This window comes from Staurois parvus, unplaced genomic scaffold, assembly GCF_062004578.1.
Source record: "Staurois parvus isolate SC_StPar_1 unplaced genomic scaffold, SC_StPar_1.0 ptg000358l, whole genome shotgun sequence".
NCBI classification, from domain to species: domain Eukaryota; kingdom Metazoa; phylum Chordata; class Amphibia; order Anura; family Ranidae; genus Staurois; species Staurois parvus.
This window is the reverse complement of record NW_028318154.1, coordinates 2,222,629-2,248,167: the sequence shown is the minus strand read 5'-3', so window position 1 is coordinate 2,248,167 and position 25,539 is coordinate 2,222,629. Positions and strand designations below refer to the sequence as shown.

The 25,539-nt window shown below is 38.8% G+C and overlaps 1 protein-coding gene across 5 annotated transcripts in view; it reads right to left on the bottom strand.

Annotated features, from left to right (window-relative positions):
• The window catches only part of SEMA6A (semaphorin 6A), a 273,665-nt gene that overhangs the window by 88,942 nt on the left and 159,184 nt on the right, over positions 1-25,539 (bottom strand). For 3 of the 5 annotated variants that reach the window (XM_089684823.1, XM_089684824.1, XM_089684827.1), the window contains exons 11-17: positions 22,959-23,090; positions 21,334-21,489; positions 19,772-19,948; positions 18,059-18,199; positions 17,615-17,695; positions 7,536-7,594; positions 7,202-7,222 (exon numbers count right to left, since the gene is read on the bottom strand). In XM_089684823.1, coding sequence (XP_089540949.1) covers positions 7,202-7,222; positions 7,536-7,594; positions 17,615-17,695; positions 18,059-18,199; positions 19,772-19,948; positions 21,334-21,489; positions 22,959-23,090 — 767 coding nt within the window. Of the gene's footprint in view, positions 1-6,993; positions 7,042-7,201; positions 7,223-7,535; positions 7,595-17,614; positions 17,696-18,058; positions 18,200-19,771; positions 19,949-21,333; positions 21,490-22,958; positions 23,091-25,539 lie in introns of all 5 variants that reach the window. The other 2 variants (XM_089684826.1, XM_089684822.1) reach the window with 1 other exon arrangement.

Sequence of the window (25,539 nt, the reverse complement as noted above, 5' to 3'; positions counted from 1 at the left end):
TTTTGCTTGACAAATAATAAATCATTGTCCTTGAGAAGATGGATGACCTGAGTTTATACTGATGACCTAGAATGCAGTATTTTAGTATGTATGGCTGTGCTTGTAATGCCATATCTTACAAATATTTAATAAGCAAAATGCTTGAAAATATCATACATTTAGACCTACTTGAAAACGCTCCACAATCTATTCAAGAAGGTTTCTACATGGCCTCCGTTTTAATTATAAAATTATAATTGCTACTTTATCCTGTTCTGTATTACAATATTTCCGCTGTGCAGCAGGCTTGGTGTGCATCTTTGTAGAAAATATTTGAAATAAACAAATAAACCATTAAATACAGTAAACAATGTTTGTTTGTCCTGTGTTTTTCTTGCTCAGGCCATTGTGGCATTGTACTTTCCAGCATCTGTCACTGATGTTCCATGAACAGTCAATAAAATTGTAATCTTGATACAAAGAGGCAATGTGTATTTAAGACAACTGCACCACTGTTTGACCCTTTTGTGTTCTAGATGCATGCAGGTAACAAAGCGACACCCTTCCTTCTATCAACAAAGCCTCTTTTCCCAGGGGACTGAGTGCAAAGTAAACAGGGCTGCTTGAGTCTGAGAGATCATTGTATCAGGAACAGTGGGAAAAAAAATGCCATGTGGCTTGATACAGAAGATGTTCTGGTCATTTAAGGATAACCCAAGAAGTACTAAGTTGTATCTGTCTCCCTGAAACTGTTACCCATTTAACAGAGACTACACTTGACTAAATGATCGTTTAAAATGTACATATTTTTTAATGCTGCCCACATTATAAATATAATATAGCATTCACTATGCTTTTATGATATATTACACATGGAGGGGAAGTCACTAAGAGTGGAGCAAACAGAATCCGGAGCACTTGTGTATGGCAACCAGTATCTAGTTTTCCTTTCAAAGCTTAACCAAACAAGCTGAGGCTTTAAGGAGACTGGTTACTATACACAGCAGCTCTAAATTCTGTCTGCTACAGTTTTAGTAAATTATCCACAGAGAACGCAAGAGTAGTAAGCTATAGCATCCTAACCATAATCACCAGATGTGAGTTGCTCCTTGCACACTGATAAATATCTATAATATAATGTATATTGTAAGAATATAATGGTTGATATAGCATTGATTTCCGGGTATTTCACTCCATGCAACTGTTAAGATACAACATTGCTTTGATGAAGTGAAAAAGCTGATGTTACTAAATAGATTATTATAATATTTAGCTAAAGCCACTTGGTAGTGATTGATGTCCCCTAATAATAAATGTCTTGTGAATGTGTGTCACACTAAACCAGTGACCTAGTCTTTAGGTAAATGGATCTTTGCTTGGAGTCACCCTCAATCAGACTTTTCCCATTCGAAAAGCAATAGAGGTGACTCACTAAAGTAGTAGAGAATATTCACTTAACTTAGTAAATACAAGGAAGCCATGTTCCCTTTGCATATCCAGCCATGTTGAGAGAAATAAGGACAAAAGAAAACGAGATTTTGCACATGGTTGGATTATTTTATTTACTGAAGTCATTGTTTTGTGCCAATTTATCATATCAACCCTTAGACATCTAAATAATAAAAAATACTTTCAACAAGCTTTTATGAAGCCCTTAACCTCTTGCCGTCCGCCTGCTGTTTATAAACGGCAGGGCGGTGGCAGTCCAAGGTCGGGTTGCCGTTCCTAAACGGCACCCGCCTTTTCTAGCTGTGCGCGCTCCCTAGGAGCGCGCACCACCGCGATCCGGTGTCCGCTGTGTCCTCCGGACACAGTGAAACACCGATCGTCGGACGGGACCTCTGTACGAGGTCCCGGTCATGTGATCACTGATTGGCGAATCAGTGATCACATGCAAAGTAGTAAGCAAGATGTCACTTGTGACATCATTGCTAACTACGTGTGAAATCTGTGAATGATCACAGAGGTCACATGGTACAAGGCTATTCACAACAGCCTTGTACCATGTGACAAGCTGTGACCAATCACAGCTCACTCAGTATTTCTCAATGACTGCAAGAATGCAGACAGAGAGAAAGAGAAATGATTGCTTTTACATCCTATATGGGTGTAAAAGCAATCAGTGTAAAAAAAAAAAAAAAAAAAATCTTCATCACCCCCCACAAGTAGTACAGTGTCACCATGGTGACACTGTACTGCTAGGGTGACAGTATGTAAAAATAAAAAATAAAAATAAAAAATAATATAAAAAAAAATAAAATAAAAATGTAAAAAAAAATGTTTAAAAATTATAATGTTTGGTTATAAACTAATTTGGATTTTTTTTTTTATTAAAAAAATAACGGAATAAATTTTGGCCAAGATTTAGGATGAAATATTATTTATTTGCAAAATTTTATAAAAAAAAACACTTTTCAAAATTTTTGGACTTTTTCATTTACATAGTAAAAAAAATAAAAATCCCAGCGGTGAATAAATACCACCAAAATAAAGCTTTATCTGTCTCAAAAAAATGGTAAAAAATTCATATGGGTACAGTATTGCATGACCGCGCAATTGTCATTCAAAGTGTGATAGCGCTGAGAGCTGAAAATTGCCCTGGACAGGAAGGGGGTAAAAGTGTCCGGACAGGAAGTGGTTAACTCATGCCTTCAGCTCTGATCGAAGTTTACTGAAGCATGGTTATTGGTAGAGACTGAAAATGTGTTTAACACTCCTATTCTGAAGCTGAATTGGGCTATTCAGGCCTTCATACGTTTCCTGACGCTTGCTGAATGCTTTCTTGGCACATAGCTTTGCAGATCAACTCCTCTGTCAACTAGTCCTATGTATTATGGTCAACTTCAGACTTACATTACCAACATGTCAAGAGCCGGTCCCCCAATGACTTTTGTCTTCCAACATAATTTTGCACTCAAGCTACAATATCAGGCTGATTACTAGATGCCATTGTTTATTACAGCTAGTAATTATTAAATATTTGCATTCTTAAAACTGCTGATAAGGAGGATATGATTTTAAAAAGTGCAGACTAATTAACCATTAATTAATATACTAGTAAATTTAAATAGGTTTCATGGAATTTCCTATGATCAGAATGTGATGTGGAGTTTCCAGTGAGTTGTGTAGGCATATTTTAAAATTAAATATATTTCTGGTAAAAGAAAACGGTGGAATAATGTTAATAAGTTTAAATTAATTTGATGACATTTGACCTATTCTAGATGTTCTACATTGAGGCCTATGACTGCCACAACAAAAGTGTTGTTAAAACTAGCTAGAAAGAGTTATAGAAACAAGATGGAAAGGTGAGTAATAGTAAATAGTGTAAAATAAATGGTCCAATTCACCAAAATTGCCTCTAGTAAAATAAAAAGAATTTAACAGCTGGACAGAGCTGTGTGTGGTCTCATGTTGATGCTGACCTGATAAATCCAGACAGGCCATTGACAGAACACCGGGCTTTGCATGACCTGAGGTCTGTTCTGCCTATTAGGCATGCAGGTTAATGATGCATATCAAACTGGATTTAATTACAGTGTGTGTCTTCACATGCCAAAATAGACCTCTCAGAAACAATACAAAAACTGTCTGAGATGTACAGAAGTTCTGTATAAATTTAGACATGTCATTTATCCACCTACACGTTCGCTGGTGAAGAAATGTCATTTCTTTAGTTAATTTGTATGAAAATACAGGCAAGGAAGCAATCTGGAAGACCTTAAACCAAACATTATTCCATTAAAGGAACTGAATGAATTATTAATGTGATATCAATTTATTAGTTTATTCTCTGTCACTGGATATCAGCTTTCCACAATCATTTCCACTTGAGTTTTAAAGAAATATTTTTCCTTCCTCAGCATCACTTGGCATTACATATTCTATGTTCCATTATCTGTGAAATAAGACTACTGCTGTACACATTACTATTTATACTCAATCCCTACACTAAAATAATGCTAGAAGGAGAGATGTTTTTGTTATATTTTAGAATTTGCCATGATTGTCACTGTGCCAGATGGTGGGACCTACTTGAAATACTCTTTGGAAACAGACTCAAATTTTAGACCCTTAATTCTCATACTCTTATTACAAATTTGATTGTTTATTAGGCAACCAAGACTGTCTGTCAGTTATTTCCTCAGACTGTCAAATCAAGCCTAATATGTTTAAAATTCTATCTTCCAAGCGCAATGCACTTAACAGTGCTAATATTTTTTTTTTTTTACTACCGCTATTTTATGATTAATACACTAGTCTGAATTATTTGGATGTATTTAATTTTTTATTTAAATAACAAACATGTTATACTCACCTAAAAATGTGCAATACCATTGCAGAAAGTGGCCCTGATCCTCCTCTTCTCAGGTCCCCCATTAGCGATCCTGGCTCCTCCTCTTCGTGTGTCCCCTTAGCAACCCGTTTGCTATGGGGACAAACATTGCATGCTCGCTCCAGACCTGTGTGTCTATGGAGCCACACTCCATAGACACACACACACACAGTGGGACTTAACAGCCCCCCCCCCCCCCCCCCAACTTCCTCTTCACCGCACTTGACTGACAGCAGCAAAAGCCACTGGCTCCTGCTACTGTTCGAGTCCCTGTGTGAAGAGGAAGCGAGGTGAGAGGATATGCAGCCGAGGTGAGAGGATATGCAGCCATGCACAGCACTGATCTCATCTCTCCTTTCTTCCCCTTCACATAGGGAAGGGGGGAGCACAGGGCGCCAAAAATATTTTTCACCTTAATGCATGCAATGCAATAAGGTAAAAAATTTTTTTTTAGGTTTAGTATCACTTGAAACTTAAGCGAAAATTTTTCTCATTGTTTAGATAGGGCGTGTGTTATAAACTCTGTCATGTTTATAAAGCTGTTGGTGACCCTTTATGGGAGAATTCTCCTCACTTCCTGCCTCCCATGGGGAAACAGGCATCAATAAAACAATAGCAGTATCATTGAAAAAAATAAGAATTTTCACTTGGTTGTATTGCTACAGTGGATATAAAAAGTGTACACACCCGTTAAAATGTCAGGTTTTTGTGCTGTAAAAAAAATGAGACAAAAATAATTTCAGAACTTTTTCCACATTTAATGTGACCTATAAACTTTACAACTCAGGGGTGGGAGTAAACATAAAAAACTAAAATAATGTGGTTGCATAAGTGTGCACACCCTCTTATAACTGGGGATGTAGCTATGTTCAGAATTAAGCAATCACATTCAAAATCATGCTAAGACTCAGTACACACCTGCCATCATTCAAAGTGCCTCTGATTAACCCCAAATAAAGTTCAGCTGTGCTAGTAGGTTTTTCCTGACATTTTCTTAGTTGTATCCTACAGCAAAAGCCATGGCCTGCAGAAAGATTCCAAAGCATCAGAGGGATCTCATTGTTAAAAGGTATCAGTCAGGAGAAGGGTACAAAAGAATTTCCAAGGCATTAGATATACCATGGAACACAGTGAAGACATTCATCATGTGGGGAAAATATGGTGCAACAGTGACATTGCCAAGAACTGGACGTCCCTCCAAAATTGATGGAAAGACGAGAAGAAAACTGGTCTTGGAGGCTGACAAGAGGCCTACAGCAACATTTAAGGAGCTGCAGGAATATTTGGCTAGTACTTGCTGTGTGGTACATGTGACAACAATCTCCCAAATTCTTCATATGTCTGGGCTATGGGGTAGAGTGGCAAGATGAATAAAAACATCCAAGCCCGGATAAATTTTGCAAAAACACACATAAAATCTCCCAAAAGCATGTGGGGAAAAAGTGTTATGGTCTGATGAAACCAAGGTTGAAACTTTTGGCCATAATTCTAAAAGATATGTTTGGAGCAAAAACAACACTGCACATCACCAAAAGAACACCATATACACAGTGAAGCATGGTGGTGGCAGCATCATGTTTTGGGGCGGTTTTTCTTCAGTTGGAACTGGGGCCTCAATATTGGCACAAAACCTTCAGGTTTCTGATAGAAAGCTGAACATGAAGAGGAACTTCATGACAATGACCCAAAGCATACATCCAAATCAACTAAGGAATGGCTTCACCAGAAGAAGATTAAAGTTTTGGAATGGCCCAGCCAGAGCCCAGACCTGAATTAGATAAAAAAAAAAAAAATTGTGGGGTGATCTGGAGGAGGGCTGTGCACGGGAGATGCCCTCCCAATCTGACAGATTTGGAGTGTTTTTGCAAGGAAGAGTGGGCAAATATTGCCAAGTCAAGATCTGCCATGGTGATAGACTCCTACCAAAAAAGACTGAGTGCTGTAATAAAATCAAAAGGTGCTTCAACAAAGTATTAGTTTAAGGGTGTGCAACCATATTATTTTAGTTTTTTATTTTTACTTCCCTCAACTAAAAGATTTCAGTTTGTTCTTCAACTGAGTTTATAGGTTACATTAAATGTTGAAAAAAATTCTGAAATTGTTTATCTTTGTCTCATTTTGTTACAGCACAGAAACCTGACATTTACCAGGGGTGTGTAGACTTTTTATAACCATGGTATGTAGCCTCTAAATGTGGGGGATTCCCTTAATTTCCTGTCCTGGTGATAGGGGTCACAAGCACAGGAATATAGGCGGAAAATGCTCCCAATTAAGGCTGGACAGGAATAAAAGCCCCACTCTATCCAAAGACAAAAATCTTTTGTTGGATTTCTCCGTTAAGCAACTTGACCTAAATATTACTTTTTGGGGGTTTGGGGTGATGTAGAAATACAAACCTCCTATTAGCGTCTGCCACAAATAGTTTTTGTAACATGGTTGTTTAAAATATATATGCCTTTTATATATTATGCAGGTGTAGATATTTAGTTACATATTTAAAATGCTTGATAGTTTTACAGATTTTTGTATAGTTATAAGCTAAAGTGCAGACTAGAGTACTGCTTATTTTACAATGGCAATTTTGGTAAATTTAAAACCGTGGCTAAAAGATGTTCAAAGAGCTATCTAAAATGTAAAGAATAGCTACAAAACAGTGGACAAAACATGTATAAACTGACCATACACTGTGTAAAATAATTCCGGATCAGGAGGTGCAGTTGAAAACTCTACAGAAAAATAGTTGAGGGTGAAATTTTTAACTGGTGCAGCTGCTAGAGGAGATTTGTAAATAAAAAAATAAATAAAAAAAAAAAGGTAAAAAAAAGAAAGAACACAGAGAAGACTTAAACCTAGTAAAGAGGTATTGAGGAGCTAATATTTTCTTACCATTTAATGCCACAAAAGAATCTGGAAAAAGAGAAGAGAAAAAGTTACTTGAGCTTCCTCCATTCAAGCTGTGCTCTATGAAATATAACACCTTCCTGACGGTCCACCTATTCCTCCTGTGATTTTTACCACATCAAGATCAACACTATAAATGCCCTCTACATTTCCCCTTAAGCAAACAGAGGTTCCTTTTCATGTCCGATTCACAATGATAGAATTCTTTCAGCCTGTTACAGTAAAGTGTCTCTACTATTATTGCTGCAGGTATGTTGACATTGGGAATTTAGAGGGCTTATTTCACCCAAAGTAAACAGCAGGCTGATTCTTTGCTTACTTTGGCAGTCGCCTAGGCCGTCTGTATTGCCATGCTCCACGTCTTGCTCAAATGGCGTTCTGTGAAGAGGAAAAGAAACACTGGATTAGCAACCTGGAGTTCAGCCTGCATGCAGCTGGTGTAAAAACATCAAAGCTTCATGTGTAGTATTTGGGCAAAAACTGCAAGTCAAGAAGTCAACATAAAACAAAAAAAACTTCTACATGTCTAGTGATAATAGATTAATTTAATTCAAAAGAAATGGAATGGCAGACAGGTACTGTTGTGTGACAGCAAAACAAATAAATGTATTATATTCTGTGATAACAGTGTTGGGACACTTTTGGACCAACTTTTGTTGTATCATATGTTTATAAAAATACAAAAAAAAATAATAATATATATATACGCACATACAGTTGTGTTCAAAATAATAGCAGTGTGTTGAAAAAAGTGAATAAAGCTCAAAATCCTTCTAATAGCTTTTATTTCCATACACACAAATGCATTGGGAACACTACACATTCTATTCCAAATCAAAACATGAAGAAAAATATATCAAATTTGTGTTGTTCCTCAAAAAAAAATTGAAGAAAAGTGAATATTAGACTGTTCAAAAAAATAGCAGTGTTTGTATTCTTCTTTACAAACTCAAACATTCACTATATAAACTGAAAAATGTTTGAAGATTTTGCTTTCCTTTGAATCACTTAATGAATATTTAGTTGTATAAGCACTGTTTCTGAGAACTGCTGTACATCTGTGTTGCATGGAGTCAACCAACTTCTGGCACCTGTGAACAGGTATTCCAGCCCAGGATGATTGGACTACATTCCACAGTTCTTCTCGATTTCTTTATTTTGCCTCAGAAACAGCCTTTTTATGTCACCCCACAAGTTTTCTATTGGATTAAGATCCGGGGATTGGGCTGGCCACTCCATAACGTCAATCTTGTTGGTCTGGAACCAAGATGTTGCACGTTTAATGGTGTGTTTGGGGTCGTTGTCTTGTTGGAACACCCATTTCAAGGGCATTTCCTCTTCAGCATAAGGCGGCATGACCTCTTCAAGTATTCTGTATTCAAACTGATCCATGATCCCTGGTATGCGATAAATAGGCCCAACACCGTAGTATGAGAAACATCCCCATATCATGATGCTTGCGCAACCGTGCTTCACTGTCTTCACAGTGTACTGTGGCTTGAATTCAGTGTTTGGTGGTCGTCTGACAAACTGTCTCCGGCCACTAGACCTAAAAAGAACAATCTTACTTTCATCAGTCCACAAAATGTTGCGCCATTTCTCTTTAGGCCAGTCAATGTGCTCTTTGGCAAATTGTAACCTCTTCAGCACATGTCTTTTTTTCAACAGTGGGACTTTGCGGGGGCTTCTTGCAGATAGCTTGGCTTCACATAGGCGTCTTCTAATTGTAACAGTACTCACCGGTAACTTTAGACCTTCTTTGATCTTCCTGGAGCTGATTGTTGGCTGAGTCCTTGCCATTTTGGCTATTCTTCTATCATTCGAATGGTAGTTTTTCGCTTTCTTCCACGTCTTTCAGGTTTTGGTTACCATTTTAAAGCATTTGCGATCATTTTAGCTGAGCAGCCTATCATTTTCTACACTTCTTTATATGTTTTCCCCTCTCCAATCAACTTTTTAATCAAGGTACGCTGTTCTTCTGAACAATGTCTGGGATGACCCATTTTCCTCAGAATTTCAGAGAGAAATGCACTGTAACCAGCATGTACAACATTTGCTGTCTTCCTTCCTTAAATAAGGGCAATAATTGCCACCTGTTTTTCAAAGAATGAATGACCTCACTAATAGAACTCCACACTGCTATTATTTTGAACATGCCCCTTTCAATTAGTGATTCAATTACACAGAATCAGCAGCATGCATGTCATGACTGTTGGATTTCTATTACTCTACTACAACTGCTAGTAAATTATTTGCCATGTAGAAATATCATTTCTACCAAAAACAGTGATTGATCAGGTTAGTGATGTCTGACTGCTATTATTTTGAACACAACTGTGATATATATATATATTAAAAGGAAAGTAAGAATCTTGAACAATTACATTCCATCTTTGGTTCATAAAGGTTAAAGTGGTTCTAAAGGCTAAAGGTTTTTTTTTTTTTTTTACTATGCATGATGGTAAATAACCTTCTGTGTGCAGCAGCCCTCCCCCACCCAAATTCTTACCTGAGCCCACTCTCGATCCAGCGATGTCCACGACAGCCTTCGCTCCAGCTGCAGTCAATCACAGCCAGTGAGCCAAGCAGGAGAGGGAGGGGGCAGGGCTGAGCCACAGCTTTGTTTGTGAATGGACACGCAGAGCCACAGCTCGGGAGCGTGCCTACCTGGGTGCCCCGTCAGGTACTCAGCAGGATGGAGGGTCCAGGAGCACCAGCGGTGGACCCAAGAAGAGGAGGATTGGGGCTGCTCTGTGAAAAACCTCTGCACAAAGCAGGTATGACATGTTTGTTATTAAAAAAAAAAACAAACAAAACTTTAAAGTATAACTAAAGGCAATTTTTTTTAAAAATGTTTGGACAAAGTGGAGATTAAGTAGAATGCTTGTCAATCTTTATTGCTGTCTGTGTCCCGGTTAAGCAGATTCACCCTCTCTACTCCCGTTTACCATTTTCATTGAAAGTGAAAGTAAAAGTAAAAGAAAACCCAAAAATTTTGGGTTATCCCCCAAAAGTAAGAGGGAAAATCTTCCAATGGGGATACTAGTTCTGGTGACATGGGGGTCCCCATGAAATTCCCTTAATTTGCATGGATTTCCTCACTTCCTGTTTGGAAATGGGACAGGAAGTGAAGGTAAATCTTCGCAATGGGACACAGATGGCAAAAATAACTCTGATGGGTTATAACCCTCCCTTACTGTGTCCAAAATGGAAATATATAGTTTGGATTAGATTCATGGTTGATGAAGAATGATTATATTCTGTTCTTTAGTCCACTATATTGGAAATCATTTTCTAGGACTAGCTATTGCTCTTGATAACCAATTCAAACATCACCAAACAATGGTTATTTTACCAGTTGTAAATTTGTAACCAGGCTGAAGTGGCTGTTTTGACACAACAGCATTACATGCATGGCAACTTTGACGATAATACTGTGGGCCATTTCTTGTAAAATTTAAAAGACTAAGGCAGGCCATACACTGAGCAAATTTCTTTCCTGCAACCATGGGTTGCATTAAAGAAACTTGCTTGATTACCCTATTAACACAGACAGTATTGACAGGTGAATCCCTCCCGCTGAGCCACTGTGTTCTACTGGCAGGGGGGGGGGGGGGGGCAGGGGAAGCTGTCTCCGCTGAGAGAAGACCGTGATTATTGCTATACCAGCCGCTAGTGATAATTGGAAGTAAAAGCTGACAGGCTGGTTGTACCCAAGTTGATCGATCAACTTGTGCACATTCAAGGCTGTCCATACACGGTTCAAATCTCGGCCGATTACTGCTAAACCGGCCGAGATCCGAACTGCCTATGGCCGGCTTAACTTATTAGTTATATTCAATAAAACAGGGCAAAGGCAATGATGATGTGCAAAGAACAGGAACCCCTGTTTCTGCAACCAATCACATTTCTTTGCCAGGTCAGGTCAGTCAATGATAAATTCAGGTTGGCTGCTCTAGATTACAGCACTTTGCTTGTTATATTTTGCCAAACCTGGTTCAGATTATAGATATATATCCCCTAAATGTTGATTTGTTTACAGGCCAACAGAGAAAGGTAGAACACAGCAATGCCAGAATAAGAAAACCTTTTCATAGTCTCCTCTGCCTTACGGAAAACTTTTTTGATCCCACAACAGACTTCAACAATAGCTTGTTCATAATCTATAAGAGGAACCATAGCAGTGAACAACACAGCAAACTATGCTTGGCAATGAAGAACAAAACAGCATGTGTCACCCAAACAGTCTCTTGTGCAAAAAAGTGTTGTGTCTATGGAAATAATTTCCTCCTGTCAGCTGCAACCTGGAATGTTGCTTAGATGGAGGTGTATTTTTAGAATGGTCCCACAATACATTAGTCACATATCGGCCTACTGCACAACAACTTTTGCTTTCAATTTAGCCTTCTGAATGAAAACAATATGAAGATGGTTAATGGCAGACAGAGTGCTTTCCTATTTTCGTTTTCAGTGAACAATCTCAAATTGTACACAACACATAAAGGAATGGGAGATTGGTTATGCCTTACTACAATGCTGAGCATCAAAACAAACCCAAACTTAAATTATGGTTTACCCCTGCAAGTCATTTAGCTCTCAGAGGTTTATGATGTAAGCAGTGGAGTCATTCTGGTCCTCGTAGCCGTTTTCAGTTTATTCAGCATTTTCTAAATGTCCTTGCCAGAATTTTTAATTCACCTCTAATACTAATTGGAATTTAAAATCCAATTCAAAGCTTTAAAAATTATGGGTACTTGTCTATCAAATGGTCTGAAAAAAGTTTTCAGCTTTTTTCCCCATAGTAGCCAGCTAGTTTTCTTTTCTTGCCTGAAATGGAATGCTTACTCTGGTTGTTGCTATAGGCAGCACAACCAGTTTGATTACTAACATTTATTAAAGAAGGCATTAAATAATATAACAAATATACAGAATTTCATTGGAAAGATAAAAGTCCATAATGAAATAATGCAGTGATGTAACTAATAGAAATAAGGGTATAGGGTTTGCAGATGTTACTTTTGTACTTGTGATTAGATTTTTACAGTTATATCTAATTAACTTGCCTTGGCTTGCCATGTAACTCAAATTACGTCATCTTGTTAAAGCAATGGCTTCATTTCATAAATGTATGCAGCAGTCATCATGGCCACCCTATGATCTCTATCAAGGAACATCCACTATCCTCCATGTCTCTGGCAACAGTATCAATCATATATTCAACTATGAGTACTGACCCGTAATAGGATGCCAGTTTAGAAAGTTCTAAAAATATGGCAGAGAAAAGAGGTCCAAGACCTTCATTGCTAATAACTGATCCACATGTGGCTTCCCCTTACGTTTGCAACGAACAAGCATCCACTTAGAAGAAGTGGAAAATATAGGATTGATTTACTTAAAGCAAACAGACTGTGCACTTTGAAAGTGCAGTTGCACTCATTTTCCCCGAAGCATAATGAATTTGGTGACGCTCTGCTGATTTCCATTACTCAATCATGACCAAGTAAAATGTTTTTTTTTTTTATTTTCCTAGCACCTGATTGGGTATAATTTACAAAGTGAAACTTCACCACATTCACTAAGCTCTGGGTAAAATGAGAGCAACTGCACTTTCAAAGTGCACAGTATTTCAGATTACTTTAGTAAATCAATCTCATATAGTCTCACATGGACCACGCTAGTCTGTATATGTAGATTTATCACTTTTATTGGCTGCAACAGAATATGGGTACTCATTATTATTATTATACAGTATTTATAAAGCGCCAACAGTTCACTCAGCGCTGTACATTACAAAGGGGGACAGAACATGCGACAGTACAGTAACAATACAATGCGATACACGAGGGGTTCGAGTGCCCTGCTCTTTCGAGCTTACAATCTAGGAGGGAGGGGATAGTGGTACAGGAGGATATAGCTGTGGGGGATGGAGTGGTAGGAAGAGTGGAGGAGGTTGGCAAATTAGCAGGGGTTGGGGTAGGCTTCCCTGAAGAGATGGGTTTTCAGGGTACTCCTAAAGGAGAGGAGAGTAGGTGATAATCTGATGGGTTGGGGCAGGGAGTTCCAGAGGATGGGTGACACCCTGGAGAAGTCCTGGAGGCAGGCATGGGAGGAGGAGACCAGGGAACTAGAGAGAAGGAGGTCTTGTGAGGAGCGGAGTGTGCGTGCTGGGTGGTACTTGGATATTAGGTCAGTGATGTAGTTCGGGGCAGTATGGTGGACAGCTTTGTACGTCAGTGTTAGGATCTAGAATTTGATCCGTTGCGCAATCAAAAGCCAGTGGAGGGATTGGCAGAGGGGGGTGGCGGAGACGGAGCAGTTGGTAAGGTGAATGAGTCTGGCTGCCGTATTCAGGATCCACTGAAGTGGGGATAGCCTATGGCGAGGCAGGCCAGTGAGGAGGGAGTTGCAGTAATCGAGTCGTGATATGATGAGGGAGTAGATGAGCTGTTTAGTGGTTTCTGGGGTTAGGAACGTGCGGATTTTGGCGATGTTGCGGAGGTGGAAACTGCATGAGTTTGTTAATGATTGGACTTGGGGCTGGAAGGATCGGTTGGAGTCCAGAATGACACCAAGTACTCTGGCCTGCGGGGTGGGCCTAATAGTGGCATTGTTGGACGTGATGGAGAAGTTAATGGGGGGTGGTGTGCGGGCTGGGGGGAAGACTAGGAGCTCGGTTTTGGAGAGGTTCAGTTTAAGGAAGTGGAGCGACATCTAGTCTGATATGTCGTTCAATAGGTTTGTGATTCGGGGCGGAGACCGAGGGGGTGAGGCGAGGGGTTGAGAGATAGATTTGTGTGTTGTCAGCATAGAGGTGATAGTTGAAGCTGTGAGAGTGTATGAGTTGGCCAAGGGAGGAGGTGTAGATGGAGAAGAGAAGGGGCCCAAGGACGGAGCCTTGAGGGACCCCAACAGAGAGGGGGAGTGAGGGGGAGGTGGTAGCATTATAGGTAACGCTGAAAGAGCGTTGTGATAGGTAGGATGAGAGCCAGGAGAGAGCTCATCTAATAAAGTCCTGTACAATGTGCTCATGAGTTCACCTACAGGCCTGGTCTTTCCTTGCATAAGTAGCTATATGCTGTAACTCATAGCTGATACCAATTAGGCATCTACATGATTAATGAATGTCAAAATAGAGCTCTAACAGACATTTGTAATGATTTGCCATTGTCCACAGACTGTTTGGGTGACACGTGGAGTTCCATGAATTTATGACACTGGGACACTTAACACTGTCTCTGCAGCAGCTGTGCTAAGCTTCACCAAATGAAGTAAAGTGCTGACAAGTCCCACAGCACAGGAGGAAATTGCACACTGGAAATTGGCAGCACTAGTCTTCATATGCACGTCAGGAAGCAACAGGGAAATGTAGCCCTTCTTCGATCTTCATATCCATCCAGTCACAATCTGTACAAGATAGATCAGAGATCACTGACAAAATCAACAGAATTACTGCATAATGGCCAGGGACATTTCCAGTAAAAAGAAATTCAAATTCATTCTTAAAAAGTGTATGTTCAGCAACACACTCAGCATACATAGATAAAAATAAACCCTCCCTGCCTGGTGGAATGGGCCCAGATCCTAACAACATAATGACAAAGGAAACTTAGGTAGCATGAACCACAGCAAATATTGATAGGCTTTTTATTTATCTTATCCTGTTGGAAAGTCCACAGAATCTCAGATACCTGTAATGCTGACCCAACAATACCGAAGCCGAGCATCCCAGCCACTTGTGATAGGGTCCTTCTTACCCAATTTCCTACACCTTAAGGGTAGCACAGAAGATATCTCCCCTATACCTAGAATGCTCTTTTTTGCGAAATAAAAGCTCCTGTGATCTAGGATTGAGCTGAACGCAAGCAACGCTTTTCCCCGAGAGGTCCTGGCATTCTTTATGACCTTCCTACTAAAAATATAAATACTCTATATTGTAATGAGCATAGACTCCTAACCGCCTCTGCTGACATAGATCTGTATTGTTACTTTACAATACAGAAATTAAATAAAGATCTATTTGAACAAGTAAATAGTGGAAGCCTAGAAACATGGTCATATTGTCTAGCATATTTACCCTCACTTGCTTTCTGTTGAAACTGTTGTCAGCAGAAAAGAGAAAAAAACTCTCTAATGGAGTCCCAGATAACAGTAAAAAAACCAACAGGTGTTCTGTCCATACTCTATCCAAAACTAGAGAAAAGTGTTTAGCTTGACATATACTTTAAACCCTGAACAGTAAATCAGAGTTGGTTTTCATCTGAAAAGTTTATTATGCCAAGCAGTAGCTATAATCACTGAAGATTTAGGCTTGGCTTTTATTTTTTGTAAGTGTGTTGCAACTTCAGTCATTCCATGTTGCAAGTATGTTGCCAGCACATTTTTGTGTCAAGCAGAATCTAATTGTACTATTAATGGCCATATACTGTATCCAAATGGGAGTCAACTAGACCCGTGAAATTATGTGCATAACACATGTCAAGAATACAGTGCGACAGGGCCAGTAAAAATGCTAGTTTAAACCTGTTGAATATACCCAATGGCATTTAACAAAATAAACTAAGCTGGGTGAGTAGAGCAGTGCAGTGACAGTTGCATATTGTAGGATCCTCTGTTGCTACTGGGTGTGATTCTTGATTTTCCTAAAGCGGAGCAGGAAAAAAAAAAAATCAGACCAAGCTAGTTCAGTCTGATAAAGCACAAATTAGGCTACATGTACACAAGCCTACCCTTACTGCCAGCCATGGGAAAATGCAAATTGTGGCAAAATTGCAGTACCGCGGTTACCGCATTTTGCGTTTTCCCACGGCCAGCGGTCAAAACGTTCCTATCCTGAATGCGATTCTTCTGCGTTCAGGAGAGGGACGTTTAGCCTCACCTAAACGCGGCATCTCCTAAACTCTGCTAAAAGCCTATGTGTACATGGACACATAGGTTTTTATGAAATTGAGTTTAGGAGCTTTAGCAAAAAAAAAGGCCAAAAGCTCCTAAACTTGAGTATAGCAGCTGCTTGTGTACATGAGTCTTTAGAGAAATAGAACCTCTGTCAGATTTTTTTTGTAGTCTGAGACCCCATTAAGTCAACCAGAGTGAAAAGTGATGGGAAATCTAATTTTAAATTTAGGGACTTATTTCCTGTAATGTCTTTTGGACAGGAAGAGAAGAAAGATCACCGGGACAGGGGCACTAGCAGCAATATAAACAAAGAGAGGATCTATCCATTCCATGACAAAAAAAAAGGCGGAGTTCTGCCTTAAGATTGTATTGCCAAAAGTATTGGGACACCCCTCCAAATCATTGGATTCAGGTGTTCCAATCACCTGCATGGCCACAGGTGTATAAAATCAAGCATCTAGGTATACAGACTGATTCTACAAACATTTGTGAAAGAATGGGTCGCTCTCAGGAGGTCAGTGAATTCAAGCGTGGTACCGTGATAGGTTGCCACCTGTGCAATAAGTCCATCCATGAAATTTCCTTGCTACTAAATATTCCACGGTCAACTGTTAGTGGTATTATAACAAAGTGGAAGCAACTGGGAACAACAGCAACTCAGCCACCAAGTGGTAGGCCACGAAAAATGACAGAGTGGGGTCAGCGCATGCTGAAGCGCACGATGCGCAGAAGTCACCAACTGTCTGCAGAGTCAATAGGTAAAGACCTCCAAACTTCGTGTGGCCTTCAGATTAGCACCGTGACAATGCATAGAGAGCTTCATGGGATGGGTTTCTGTGGCCAAGCAGCTGCATCCAAGCCTTACATTACCAAGTGAATGCAAAGCGTTGGATGCAGTGGTGTAAAGCAAGTCGCCACTCGACCCTAGAGCAGTGTAGACATGTTCTCTGGAGTGATGAATCACGCTTCTTTGTCTGGCAATCCGATGGACATGTCTGGATTTATCGGTTGCCAGGAGAACGGTACTTGCCTGTACATAAGCCCTTAGAGAAATAGATCAATACCATCTTTGCTTTTTGGAAAACAAAAAGTCCTGTGTGTTACCAGTCCCCCACAAAAAATGTTTACTTGGCTGTACTGTTCAATTGCATATTCCATTTGTGCAACAAGTGGCTCCTCTGAAGCTATTTGATGAATTGAAAAGTCTTATATTTTCCATAATTAGAGATAGCTGGCTCAGAGGCACCTGCTCGCCAAGGACATTTTTTTCTTTTTACACATTTCACTCTTAAGATTTCTCAGCAATGACTTCTCATGCAGAATGGAAACATTGGCTCATTGTGTCAGGCTGACTGTATGTTATTCATTTTGTTTTTCCCTTTTATGATAATTAACACTGTATCATAGCAGTCAGGGATTTGAGACAAAGTCAGTTGCACAGCCAATTAAAACATTTACTGCCGTAACCTCTGGAACGGTTATATCAGTTGATTTGTGTCAACTTACTTAGTACCAGGTGTCAGCTGCGAACAAGTTCCCGCATCTCGCATCCAAACACAGTACGGATCTCTGGAAGCTATACAAGTCCTAGAAAAACAATTGATATTAAAGAATTAGAATTTATAGGAATACAATTCTGTAGATTGTTCATGCTGTCTATATATGTGGTGTTATTCAAGCAGTACTTAGTTTGAAAGAATTAGGTGGTTAACAAGATAACAAGAGCAATAAAGGATGAAAACCATATCAAGTGAGTCAGACTAAGCAACTTTACAACATGGTATGTATAAATTCAAAGTACAGTATATATAATGCCAAGTATTTACATTTTTGTTAGTAAGAACTTCTGTCAGATTTTTTTTTGCAGTTTTTCCCATGAAAAAAAAAAAAAAAGTGAAGTTCTGCCTTAAGTATTGCAGACCAAAGTTAAGGGTATAGGGGCATTCTTACTTTTTGCATTTCATGTGTCGTTCACATCTTGCAAGTGGAACCCAGATGACACAGGTGGAAAATGCTACATACAAAGCACCATTTTGCTTGTCAAGCTGCATCCCAATAATTCTCTTGTCGTCTGTTCCCTCATAGCTACATCTAAATGAATAAAAAAACATTGCACATTAAAAGTCATGTTAGCAGTGACGGCATACTTTACAACCTTTTCTTTTTTTCAGGATCATATTCTAAATATATATATATATAAAAAACAATGCTAACACACTAAAACGTTATATATATATATATATATATATATATATATATATATATATATATATATATATATAGCGCATGTTAGCATTAAGTTATTGGAAACCATAAAAATTAGCTTCTAATATTTGTTCCGTTAAATATACCACTGAATGTGTTTTGTCATCTCTGTTTGATAGCTGAAATTCAGAGCAGCCCCATGTCCTCTGCACAGTTTCTATGTTATCGTTAATGCCTGGGAAACATGGGGAGTTTTGTTCCATTCAACCCAGCGGGCTGAGCCAAAAAAAAACAGTGGTCACCATACTAACTAAACAATGTTTGTGTGGCGATCTCCCCCACTGAGCTATTGTGTTCTGACAGGGGGACTGACCCCCCACCAAAACACAATGATCAGCGTTCAAAGACATTGGATGCAAGTGCTGATCAGATGTTGGTTTTCCAGCATGTCCGTTCGATAAATGCCAGTCATTAGACCTGCTTCTGTTAAACATGTCCTGTGCACATGGGCTGAAGGTCAGAAAGGTTTATGTTGAACTGTCCGATATTTGACCCATGTGTACTAGCCTTAAGAGTCTATTTAGCCCATTTAGTTCTTATCTTGGACCACTGAAAAATTGTTGCATATGCTGTAGAAATCGGAGAGACAGAGTGGTTAAATAGTTTAGCAAAAGACAGTAGACAGTCTGACAACACTTAGGCCACAAAAATGTTGTGTGCTGCCAGCCCACAACAGGAGCTGATAACAAAAGGAAAAGCCTACAAAAAAAGCATAATGCAGACACCAAATCTAAGAATTGGTAAGCTGCTATGTAATAAATGTTAGCTTTTAGTTTTAATTGTAGGTCAAGCCAGTTTTTTACATTTTTTTTTTTTTTTACGGCCTATAGAATTGTGGTCACTTCATCTCGTCTTTAAATATATAACATATTGTAGAATGGTATAAAAGGTTCTGCTCTCAGTAGAATTGAACATAAAACTTCACTGAAATTTAATATAATTTCTAGAAAGATGAAGACTGACATTTGGGGCTTTTTGCGTGTTTTATTATTATACAGGATTTATATAGCGCCGACAGTTTGCTCAGCGCTTTACATTATGGGGGAGACAGTACACGAGACAGTACAGTAACAATACGATTCCATATACAAGGGGTTCAAGGGCCCTGCTCCTTGGAGCTTACAATCTAGGAGGGAGGATATACATGGGCAAGCAAGGGGGTCACTGTAGAGGTAAAATGACAGTGGCTCACAAAGTGGACCAGCATATTTTCTACTTGGCATATCCCTGTACATACCCTTTAATGAACTCGAATCAGAGCATTTATAGAACATAAAGCTCTTTGTAGAAATTGAGTTTTGAGATTTTCAGGATTGTTTTGCAACTAGTGATGGACTCTGTGCCAGAAAAACAACAGTGCAGGACAACAGAAGAGGGATGTGTATAAGGAAAACCTACTTTTCAGGATTGTAAACATTCATTTCTTCCAAGAAGAGACTGTCACTAAGGAAGCCACTGTATCCTGTCCTTGCCAGAAACTTGAGAATAACGCCTCTCTCCGATCCCAGAAACACCACTGTATGATTCTGATGAGGGCCAGCAGCAGTGTCAACCGCAATTTTTGTAAGTCGATACCTAGACAAAAGCAAAACATATTAGCTTCAAATAACATCACCTTCAATTTGTTTATGCAAGTATAGAAATCATTCCCAAAGAAAATAATTTTATGTTTTTGACAAAGCCAGCATTATATAAAAATGAATTTAATTAAGAGAATTTACCTAAAATATTTATTTCATTTTAGGTGGAAGGTGATTAAATTAGGACTCCAGTCAAAACATTTTTTTTTTTTTTTTTTTTAGTTTTGGACTACATGAGGGACGGTCGAAACTTGTCAGGTTTTGCCATGTCCTCACTGGGCAAATTCTTCTGTTTGAAAATTCACCTTTTAGTGTGGCCACTATAAAAAAAGTATCCTTTTTAGGAGAATTCCCCTTACCTATTTTGGTGACAACTATAACAGTTTGTAATGTTCTTGGTTTTCTGCCAGAAACACAAAAAATATGAAAAACTAACAAGTTTCAACCCTTTTCTGTAAAAATGTTAAAAAAAGTAGATGCTAAAACCAAATCATTCAGTGGGGGATGCAGCATCTGAAACACCCCAAAGTGTTGGATTGTTGCAGTGGCCATAGTTTTAGAAGAGAGTGAAAGTTAAATTTGCAACCAACTGAAAAATATCAGCAACCTTATTTTGTAGGGCGCTGCAAGCAAACTTTCAGTTCTGCAAGCAAATTCCAAATTTAGTTTTGTCAGGAAACATTTATTAAAACCATGAGATTACATATATATAGCATATAATAAAGCTAAAGAAAAAGCAGCAATAAACCATTGGCTTTACAAAATTGTAAAAAAAGAATACAAATGGAATCCTTTCCTTATGAGAACCAATGAGAATGAATGTTTAATTCCATAAAAATAGGGATTGAACATAGCTCATTGCTACATCAACTCCAGATTATTCAGTTAACCCTCTTCATTATCCTTAGTTCCAAAAATATCTTCGCTTTAATATGTACAACATATCTTCCACGCTGCTTACTCGCCTTCTCCTGAGATGTGGCTTTAGTGCCACTGATTACCAATGTTTGTAGATTTATATAAAACTTTATTAATCATGATAAACATCAAGAGACAGAGGGTAATGGCTTAAAAAATAAATTGGAAAATATGTTGGTGTGATATTGAAAGTTTTATACCATTTCAATCCACCTGAGGCACGCTAACCTCCTGATCTCTATCTTCACTAACATCTGGTTTTAGCACAGCTGAAATGACATTTTATATCTTGAAAGCAGCCATGGGACGCTTGTGGCATCTGCCCTGCGCTCTCATCAGTTCACGTTGGAAAAAGGCCAAGAACAGCAGAGATGTTTACAGACCTTCAAAGTACCTGAAATGTATTTCCTAACAGCAATGCATACACAGAGATCTGCTCCATGCCTCCACAAAATCGCTCACCTAACCATAGTCCGGAGAAACAAAGGCCTGTTTACAATAGATGGCACCGCCTCGTCCATGAGAGGATGTGTTTTAATGAAATTAAGAGTGTCGTCTGGAAGGTCATTGGATGTGGCATATTTCTCTACTGTGGCGGAGCCAGCACAGCAGCCAGGTCTGGAACACAAAACAGAAAAATAGGATGACACACAACGTAAATGAAAGGATCATGCTAACTTTGGTTTCCTGACCACAACCTCAGCATGATTTGTTTACAAAAGAGAATTAAACATCATCGCTTGTCTCTAAAATGTGAAAAAAAATATTCCTACTAATGTATTTCTCAGGAAATCATACAAGGACTTCTACATGAATTCTAGATAAATGCAGGGCCTAGCTTCTCTTTAATGGCTCAAATGATTAGTGGGCCAATGCTTAGAGAGGCACCAGGCCTCAACTCTTACAAATTGAGCTAGTTCCTGCCTTATTTTGCTTCCATCTTCTGGACACTTCTGAACATCTGTTGCTAAACTGAGAATTGTTGGGGTAAATGGGTGATGGGGACGCTGAAGAAAGCCAATAGAAAAGTAGTTCTACAAATAACGTGGACTTTATTTATTGGCCTCAGTGTAGTAACCCCCACACATGTACACAAGAGTTCATGTATCCCGAGAATGTGCACTGAGCTGCCCAGAGCTTAGTGCACATCATAAAGCACTTTGTGAAGTAAAGATTAAAAGCATTTATTGCAGTTTATTAAAGTTCCACTTGAATTATGTACATAGGGCTGGCCAGGTGTGCTGCCATAATTGGGTTGAACAGGGACTGATCAAATTTTGATTCATGTTTGGTCGTGCCTGTTTGACAAAAGTTGAACAGGCTTGTGGGGATTTTTTTCTCGATCATGTGGACGGTGAATTTATCTATGGCCAACTTTACAAATGAAGATTGTTTCCTGCAGACAATCTAAATATATGCCCCATTGGTTTTATGTCAATGAAAAGTCTAGTGATGCCTCACTAGGAGCATGGATTGCAAGCTGTGAGGTAGAATGGTAGCATCTCTATAAACAAATACTGTGAAATACAACAGTCTACAGGTGGTGTAATGTTCAGCAAAAGTGCCAAAAACACACATGTGATAAGACAACACCACATTTAAAAGAAAAGCAAAGAACATTTTCAGATAAATATTAAAGTACATCCTAAAGAAAAAATATTCTTTTCATTTTGAAATGAGTAGGATATGTGTAATTCCCTTGTTCCTTTTTCTTTTTTGCTGTCTGTGTTCTGTTGGGGAGAAATTTCTCTTCACTTCCAGTGCTGAGACATGGAGATGCAAGGAAATCTCCCTAAAGTGAAAGTAAATCAACTCAGACAGTTGCTACTGGAACAGAAATCCCCACTGGAAGATTGTTGGTCACTTCCTGTTCTGGTAAGCATTTGTATTCGCACAAATTGAAAAGGTAACTCTCCCCAACGGGGACACAGACAGCAATAGAAGCCAAGCAAAGGTTTTATACTCTATCCAAAAATGGAAAAAAAAGTTTTGACTTTAGATGAACTTTAGCAACCCAAATTATTAGAGAAAGGGAATGTATAATCTTATCTTTACCTATATACTGACTAGATTCATCAATTAATTACCTGGGTTTAGGTACACGTTCATCAGGGACTGGGGTCCATGTGGAGTCCGGTGACTTCTGCTCCTTGAACCTCCCCGTAAACACACTCGCGATGTCGGCCATGTCATAAGCACAGACGGCAGAGCCTGGGATGCTGCAATGTGACATTTCCCAGAATTTCTTAGTCATTCCACAGTTATGCATACAATTTGTGACTGAAACACATGCTTTATAGAAGCCTTCCTGTCCCAGAAAGCTTAGTCTTGAACTCCATGACCCCTGGCTATTGATAACTCAGGGCAATCCCATGCAAAACAGACAAATGTAGCGCCAGCCGAGCTCCCGTTAGCAGCTTTTTTCCTGAATGAATTCTATATAAAGAAGACCTAATTACAGCGAACTTAAAAAGAATGAAATCCCCCTGAGGAAACATCTCTGCTATGGGGTTTGCACAGTAGGTAGTGGGCTGCTGGAATTATGGCCTATTATTTTGAAATGTTGGCCTGTAGATATTATCCACATGTTCCTAGCACTAATTCACAAAAATCCCACTGTGCCACAGAGCCAATCGAGACTTGCGGTGAATGCAGCATAAAGCTAAAGCACCCAATTAAAACATGATCAGTATTACATCATTTGACATTCATGGTTTTAATGCCAAAAAACTAGGTCAGATGACGGGATTTTTTTTCTAATGATTTTAAACAGCGGGATATATTAAACTGCACCAGATCATACCCAATTGTGAATAAAAATACAATTATGGCTAATAAAATTATGGCTAAAAAAATTCAGCACTTCCCTGTGGTGACCCGTATGGGCATGTTTTCATGCTACTACAGATATCCTGGAATATTCCAAATAAAGATATATGTGAAAGTGTTTATTCATTAGGGAAGCTTTCCTGGATATAGTAAGGCCCCCAATTATGATAGGGTGGGAAGAAATTGAATTTTACACTGTGCAAACACTGCATCAATTTGCTTCAGTACACAAAATAGAAAATGTATGAATTAATAGCAATTAATAGTGTCCAGCCATGTTTCACTGAGCAGACCATTATAAAAATGATAGAATGCTAAAATGTGACTGGTTTCTATGAGTAAATAATACTTGCTTTGAATATAAAAGTAAACCTGGGGTTTGTTCATGCAAAAGATCATCTCTATCTAACTCCAGTGCCCTAGGTTTTGAAATGCTACCAATTTCCTGCTTTTTTGTATGGTGATAGGGCCATAATAAACCTCCTCTCCACCCTAACAGAACATCCTGACCTCTCTTTTTTCCCCCGCTTACATTCTTTTTAGCTAGGAAAGGAAACTCTGTGTAAGCTCTTAATCACTCTAGTTCAGGGGTGTCAAACTGGCAGCCCTCCAGCTGTTGTGAAACTACAAGTCCCATCATGCCTCTACGTTTGGAAGTCATGGTTGTAACGGTGAATCTTGCAATGCCTCATGGGACTTGTAGTTTGGCAACAGCTGGAGGGCCACCAGTTTGACACCTGTGCTCTAGTTGGAGCTTACGCAATACTCACCATTTCCAGCTCCCATTTGACAGTGCCCAGCAAATCACCAAGCAGCAGAACTGTCACTTGGGAGGCTTGCCCCTTCGTACTTGGAAGTACTAGTGGAAGAACTACCGAGAGGCATAAATTGCATTGCTAAGTTAAGATAAAGCTTGGCTGTTCTTTAAATTGTAATAAATGAAATGTAGATTTGGACAGATGTTCTATAAAGGCTTGATCATCTAATGCTAAATATTAGTTGATATACAGTATAAATAATGTCCTATTTTTGCCAATACGTTTACAATCCATACCTTAATCAATAACATCTGCTCCATGAAAATCCAAACATGCACTGTCTCGCCATAATAGCTACAATTTGGCATGCTAATCAAAGGACTTATGGCTGAAGCTACAAATAATACACTAATAAACCACTACTGTGATGAAGTCCTTCAGGCAAAAAGCAATGTGAAATTCCAGTAACTTACAGCAACCAATTAAAATCCTTTTTTTATTGATTCGAGTTCAATAAACTGAAATTGTTTCTGTCGTCATGAGCTCAATACTTGGCAATTCCTTGCTGAAAATGTTCAACTTTTAACAAAACCCATTACGCCATAATGACACTAAATGTCTTTCTAAACTATTCAATTGCCATAAAAAGGATGTAAAGTGGTTTTGTAAGTATCTTGTTTATTTACTATAGTCAGGACAATAAAACTGAAGTTTACGTATAGTCCAGACATACATTTTTTACACATAAATAGAAGAGAGAGGGGTTAGAACTCCTGCCATTTGTTTGCCGTGTTCTGTTGGGAAGTGTTTCTGCCCTGTCCCAGAGACACAACAGGAAGTCCGGTGTCCCCATTGGACGCTTTAGCCTCAGCTATTGGTGGAAAGCAAAAATTTTCTTAACATTTGTTTGTCTTGGTGACAATTCTTACCAGCACAAATAGAGAGGGTAAGAGCAAAAAAAAAGTGTATTAGGGGTTCTACCTTCTACACTACTTTACTCTTTTCTAAAAAAAAAAAAAAAAAAAAAAAAAACGAAAAAAAAAAAAAGTTTAGTTATGCATCAAGTTAATTTTTTTTTAGG